This window comes from Melanostigma gelatinosum (genome assembly GCF_949748355.1).
Source record: "Melanostigma gelatinosum genome assembly, chromosome: 4".
Classification (NCBI taxonomy): Eukaryota; Metazoa; Chordata; class Actinopteri; order Perciformes; family Zoarcidae; genus Melanostigma; species Melanostigma gelatinosum.
In genome coordinates this window covers 18,193,697-18,200,786 of record NC_136637.1, presented here as the reverse complement: position 1 = coordinate 18,200,786, position 7,090 = coordinate 18,193,697, and the positions used below count along the sequence as shown (strand labels likewise).

Below are 7,090 nucleotides of genomic sequence, written 5' to 3'. Positions count from 1 at the left end.
GTGTAAAAATATTGTACATGTAGTTATATGAATGTAAACATATATTTAAGCACATTTCTGTTATTATAACTTAAATCCTTTTAATTTAGGGTTAAGAAACCCACATTACTCTATCAAAGATCAAACTATTAAAGAAAATAGCAAAGACAAATATCAAACACAAGTTATTACAATAACTTTGTTCAATGCTTAAAATACTTTCAAGGGTGCATTTGCACAATCCGACATGAAGTATTTCATGTGTTTTTAAAGCCACGTTTAAAGTAGTCTTCAATGTACTCACAATACATTTCCATTTCAAATGTACAGTAACCAGCCAAAGAGCTGCTTCTGTGTTTAAGTATCTCATCATTATGTATTTCTATCATAGTTTTGACTTTCTATCTCATAATTTCGACTATGGGGATATTTTTATTGTCAATTCTAACTTAAAAAAAAAAAAAAAAAAAAAATGTTTTGTGTTGGCGGATTCGCGGCCCACATAAAATGACGTGGCGGGCCTGGTCTACAGCACAAAGCGTTTGGGGGACGTTTGGAGTGTGGCGCTCTTATTTCACGGCTTGGAGTAAGACATAAACCCCCGCAAATTACAACAGACTACAAACCAGTGATAGAACCACCTGAGATAACGAGCTTTGATGCTGTGTCTCCCCGACTGCCTCAAGCAGCCATCAATCACCACAAATCCAAAAGAGTTCTGAAGAATAATCATTGCTCTTCTTTTTATTAGAGCATCATATGCGGTTCATGTCTAAAAAAATTTGGTCAGTTGTAGTTTTAAATCACACGTACACAAAAATGCATGTATCAAATGTTCTGTAAATAACTATATCAAAAGAGAGAACATGTTTTGTCCTCATGAGGTCTCATATATTGGATTGATGTCCACAGGAATAAACTAGTATTTAATGATCCAGGTAAAGATGTTAAAACACCAGCTACCGGATCTTTTTCTGTAAATCAGTTATGCTTTGGTTAGATTACCTGACTCCTAACAAGCTATCAAATAACGTGAGTGTTCCACTCAATCATTTATGATTTGTTTTCTGTGGTAAGTGCTTTCACAAAGGAATGATACAAATGTCATTCAGAGATGCAATTTTCCAAAAGAGTTGAATAGCTCCTAATAATATTCATCTACCACTAAATGTTGCATTTTGTATTAAAAAAAAGGAAATGAGTCTTGGATGCAGCCGTCAACATTTTTACATTTGCACTTAATGTCTCTGATTTAACCCTTTTCGCTCTGCTTTTTCTTGGAATATTAAAATTATGAAATATATCTTGAGCATTTAAACGGGTCGCAGTGCCAACACTCATTGGCTGGATTAGTTAAACAGCTATCTGATGTGTAAAAAAAAAAATCCCCTCTACTGTTTTGTCCACCTCAGTCTGCCAGTGATGATCTTGTACACAACAGCTGGCTTCTACGGTGCAAGCACTTCCGGATACAAATTTGTGTGTGAATGTGACAAAGTATTTGGGCGCACCAGTGAGTGACTAGGTTCTGAGGCTGAGGTTGGCAAAGTGCACGATTCGGTTAGTGTCAACAGCAAAGAGCAGTAAGGTAGCAGCCAGATTAAGTTGCATAAGTCACTGGTTATGGGTCTAAGTCGGTGAGTAACTTGACAACAGGCCAAAAATAAACTTGCTTGGTTAAAGTGCTCTCTGAAAGCCAGTTTCTGTACTCAAAGGAAATTTGTGAGGGGAAAAACCGCTCTTTGGAACGCCACCGCTCGAGAGACCTTTACCAGCAGAAATTCTGAAGGGCACAGGTGAAGTTGACGACATTACCAATGATTTCCGTGAAAAACTAAGTGGAATGCAGCTCATAATACAACTTATTTTCCCACTATGTCAAAATGTATATTGCGAGTGGACTGTGTGTAAATATACAGTGCATTAAAACACTTTGTCAGATTTTGTTGTTGCATCAATTCATTTCCCCCTCATCATTCTATGTTTGATACCCCAAAATGACAGAGGTTTTCATCAGGTTTTGCAATTTGTTGTAATTAAACCAAAATATCACATCGCCATAAGTATTCAGACCCATCGGCCCTTTGTTGAAGCACCTTTGGCAGCATTTACAGCCTAAAGTCTTCTTGGGTATTATGTGACAAGCTTCAAAGATCTGGATTCGGCGACTTCTTGTCTGAGCTTCGCGCTCTGCAGTCAGGTCTTGTGGCTTGGTTTAAGATCTGATATGCATTGTCAGCTGTTAGACCTGATATGCAGGTGTGTGCGCTTCCAATGTCCAATCAAGTGAAATTTTCACAGGTGGACTCCAATCAAAGGTGATCAAGGGAAATGGGAGGCACCTGAGTTAAATGTCAAGCGTCAAAGCAAAGGGGCCTCAATACTTTTGCCAATGTGATACTTAAGTTCTATTATTTTTAATGAATTTGCACAACTTTGTCATTTAAGGGTATGATCTTTCTTTGTATGGACTTGGTTGTTGAAAAAAAGAAAGAACAAGTGATACGATCAATATTAGTGATGGCTGTGTTTTATTCCCAAATGACCATGACAAAGTTTATGTCATATTTGAATGTCCTATTTTCTGGTTCCATTGTTCTAACACTCAGACACTTTTGTGTGTTTAAATCTTTTTTGGATAGTATCCCACACCCAAGGTATTTAATTCTTCATTTATATAGCTTATTTGTAAAAATCACACCATCATAATGGTTTATCAATGGCCTATCTAAAATCATATTTTCACAGCATATTAACATTTATCATCATACCTATATATTTAAGATAAACATTTTTATCTGAAAATTATTTTTTGGGAGATTTAACTTCAAACATCTTGTAGCAAACAATGAATCACCCTGTCATTTAGCAGCCTGTCACTCTCAGGAGCCAAGCCTAAAGGGACAGCCCAGAGTGGGCTACTTGCCTATTGCACTCGTCTCCTAAAACAGAGCCCCCCAGAACCCGTGGTCCAGGGCCTCATCATCAAAACAGATGACTTGGCCGTTGCATGTGTGTTAATGAGTCCACCCCCAGGGGTGGATCGTCCTGCAGTCAGTTTGTTGTGGAGATATGCGTCTCTGAACCCCAAGCCTATTTAAATGTTTACAACCTGTACTTATTGACCCTCTGGTTCTCTTATCTGTGAATCAATGCTTGTGATTGGAGGAGAGTTTTATTGTTCTTGGAGTCTAGGAGAGGGCGGAGCCTGTTTGAGCTGGATGTTTCCCAGACAAGGCTGGTTTGCATTTACAGTCGACACATTTTCACAAGTGCTAATTTACTTAATTTCAGTTTTACCAAGTGAAACATGACATAAAATCTATAAAAAAAAGAACTAAAACAGAGTAACGGTAATACAGAAAAAGTTAAAATTTTCACAGGTGACAGTGTCGGATAACCAATGATGCACTGCCATATACATTTACTTCTGTGGAGAGAGAGGTTTTCTATGACTGAAACTGTATGATGAGTGCCTGCGGCGCAGAAAAACATTGGTTATAACCAGTGGCGGCTGGTGGAAAATGTTCTAGGTAGGGCCATCCTATCAATTTCAGCAAACATCCCACTATGATTTAATGCAAAAAAAATGTAAGTATCAAACACGCATTACTACTAGACAGTTAAATATTTAACATGTATTCCAACACGAAAACAATCAGTAAATAACACTTATATAATATAACATGTTTATTTATTAAGATGCCCCTATGGACCTTGTTATAGGAGGTAAAGATCAGGAGAAGTAAACATGAAGTGTAATTATGAATACTGATGTTAAATGAAGCTATGATGAGTTTTCACTGTTAATTTAACATCTCTGTTACATGTTGATGCCTCCATGACCAAGTTAAGCAGATGAGACTGAGGACAGCTATGTAGAAGAAAAGATGTTCACTTTGCATAATATGTAGCTTGACAGAGTTCTCATGTGTGTCCTGGTGTTCTCATGTTTCCTTACCTCCTCATCCCTCACTCCCGTAACTGTCCGTGCTGGATCCGTCCCCGTTGTTTTAAAAAGCTAAATAAATGATTAGCATGACGTCATCCAGCTAGCCAAACCTGTCTGGTGTACAGCGAGTACAGAAGCTTCGCATGTACTGCTTCCCTTTCCCGCGAGTCTGCTGTCTGATTGTGAGGTCAGGCTGATCTGATATCAGCTCTTTGGCTGCAGAATCTCCGCCAAAGTTATCCTCTCAAACGGGTCTTGGAGGAGGAGTGCTCGTGGCGCGGGCGTCTGTAGAGACTTCTCCTGACGAGAACACGCAGCGAGGGGGGCCTGATCGTTCTGGCCCACAGCTGAATCAGTTTGAGGGCGCTGATTGGCTAAATTGTATGTCACTCATTTATATCTTGAATCAGCAATTGGCTAAACTGCTTCATAGACCCGTCTCTTTTGGGCCAAAACGATCAGGCCCCCCAAGCTGCGCGTTCTCAGAGTGTCGTGCACACAGACAGAGAGCACGAGCAGAGAGCACACAGGCGGAGAGGACGAGCAGGAAAAGCATATATTTTGAGAAGATATCATATTTTACACACATTACTGGGTACATTCCATAGTTCAAAAACAAATATTGACAATTATAATAATTTATGATTATTATAATTTTTTTTTTTTTGTGTGGCTCATGGTGGGGCCATGCCCCATGGCCCTCTATTGACCAGCCGCCACTGGTTATAACCATATCAGGGAAAGCACAGGCACTACTAACAACCGTAATGAAGGTCCTCTGTCTTCTGCATACTGTCTCACCAATATATAATAAACTCGTCATTGATGGTATTAGTCACAAGGTAAAAATACTCTGTGTGTATGTCAAGTATCTCTTCCATGAAAAGTAAACCATTTATAGACCACACATAAAAAGTTTTTTTTATTTAGTGTATTAACAAATTGTATTATACATTTTATAGACAGATTTTTTTTTCTTCTTTCGATTCACAAACGACAGCAATATAAAAATAAAAGCACATGTAACATATATTGTGTTTCACGGTGTTGGTTTCTTATCTGCAAATCTGTAGTAATACAGCATCTATTTATTCATTTTGTGTATTTATGCTTTTGTTTTTGTCTTACAAAAATGTGTAGTACAGCGTAAAAAAAAGGAGTGAGTTTATTGTTGACTAGAACGCTTAAAACAATGCGGTGCCCATAATGTGCCAGGTTAAAAGACAGGGCCGTGATAGTAAAACGGAAGTGTGTTTATTTTTGAGCCTGGGGAATAAATGTGATGGAAAAGTACAAACATAAAAACATGCTGGTGTTGAAATGTTTATATCTGTAAGATGATAACATTGCTTGGGTAATACTTCATCAGCAAAAGCTTTTGTTTACGCATGACAGCAATTTCAAATGTATGCAACCTACAAACATCAGCACACTGGCAACATATCAGTGGTGGGAGAGCTTTAAATTCATAGTATTAACTGTCAAAGTTAATATTTCAGTCAGGAGAGAGAAGAAAAAAAAGCTATGAGGCAAGTTTGGTGAAATCCTCCTTAATTCTACAATGTTGTACGAATTTATAGGAAAAGCTGACATGAGGATCTCAAATGCACTCTCGAGATCCATGACGACAGTGACAATGTCCCCCAAATGTCCCTTGCTCGGCTCCAGAATTGCTCTTAACATCATCAGGCCTGTGTGATAACTGCTCTGCCATCTGTGCAGCTGGCTGCCTGCCCACTTATTAGCTACATAATTTGGTTGTTTCGTATTCGATCGAGTTGGGCTGCTTGGCACTGAATGTCTGCAGCGCTGCCTGGATCCTGGCAACGTCCGTGGTGGACAGTTTGAGCCGGTGCCGCAGCAGACAGGAGAAGAAGTCCAGAGGCTGAGCTCCAGGTGGGGAGAGCCTGTTGACCCGATCCCGGATTTCCAACAGCTGCAGCAAGGCAGAGTCCTGCGATCCCTGAGTATATGGGTAGTCAAGCTGTAAAATCAAGTCCTGGATTGCTTCTGGGTCAAAGTGCATACTATAGCCATACACCTGGATGCTGTTAATCTTCATGTAGCCTAGATTTTGCCCCGGTTCCAGGTACTCCAAGGGCTCATAATATACACTTCCATTCCCGGTGCTGGAGGGCGCTCTGATGCGACTCCGGAGGTAAAAGTGGACAGTCTCAAAAAAGGTTTTCCACTTGTTGCCCAAAGTCAAAGTCCAGTTGTAACAGTCATAGGGAAGGTCTAATTTAGTCCTCTCCCAGTCTGGGTAGTTGCTCTGGTCAATGGGCATGATCCAACTCTCAGAGTGGCTCCCCCCAAACGGGTTGATATAGACAGACAGCATGGGATCCAGAGTGCTGTTCTTGGTAAGGCAGATCTGTAGAGACATCCCCAGGAGCATGTGGACATGGTTTGACTTGTATTTATTACTTTTCAGCGTCAGCAGCATCCTCTTTCTCCACGACGGGTCAAACCAGTTATTAAGCCTGACATCGTTGCTGACAAAGATCCCGTGGATGCTGATGCGGTTGTCTCGTTTCTGCAGAAGGTAGCGTAGCTCCATGTCCTGCAGGTCCGTCTCAAAGCCGATGTAGTGATCAGTGGAGTCGGGCACTTCGTTGCGGCACACGCCCTGGCTTAGCATGTAACCCTGGTTACAGGTGGCGCAGCGGGAGCGGTTTTCGTAGGAGCACGAGGCGCATGAGGTGCCCTCCCCCACCGTGCAGGGGATCACACCCAGGCAGGGGGGGTGCTCGTAGGGGCAGGAGCAGCTCCTGGTTTTCTCCAGGTAGTAGCCGATGTGGTTGTTCTTACTGCAGTACATGATGGAGAGGATGTAGTTCAGCCAGTAGCTGAAGGGCCTGGAAGAGAAAAAGTGCAGCATATAAGAGTTGTAGATATAAATACATCTATGTAATAAAATAAAGTGCTCACAAAGAAAAAGCCTTGTCCAGAAATAAATTAAGGGAATAAGTGTAATGTCGGAAAGCAATTGTTTCTTGACGTTTTAAGGTACCGAAGTAAAAACGAGAATAAAAGGCTTTGTATTGGACTCAATAAGATTTATACTACATCTCGTCAAATATTCAGTTCAAAAAAAATTAAAAGGAATGAAAAAAAGTGTTCACTCTGTCTGTTTTAATCTGTCAAGTATGAATATAA

The 7,090-nt window shown here is 40.4% G+C and overlaps 1 protein-coding gene across 1 annotated transcript in view; it reads right to left on the bottom strand.

Annotated features, from left to right (window-relative positions):
- Positions 1 to 5,672: 5,672 nt before the first annotated feature.
- LOC306776950 (BMP/retinoic acid-inducible neural-specific protein 3-like) overlaps positions 5,673 to 7,090 on the bottom strand; it is a gene marked incomplete at its 3' end in the record, with an annotated part of 42,872 nt that continues 41,454 nt past the window's right edge. Inside the window, exon 8 of the mRNA XM_079267851.1 lies at positions 5,673 to 6,789. Within this exon, the coding sequence (XP_079123977.1) occupies positions 5,673 to 6,789 (1,117 nt within the window). The remainder of the gene's footprint in view (positions 6,790 to 7,090) is intronic.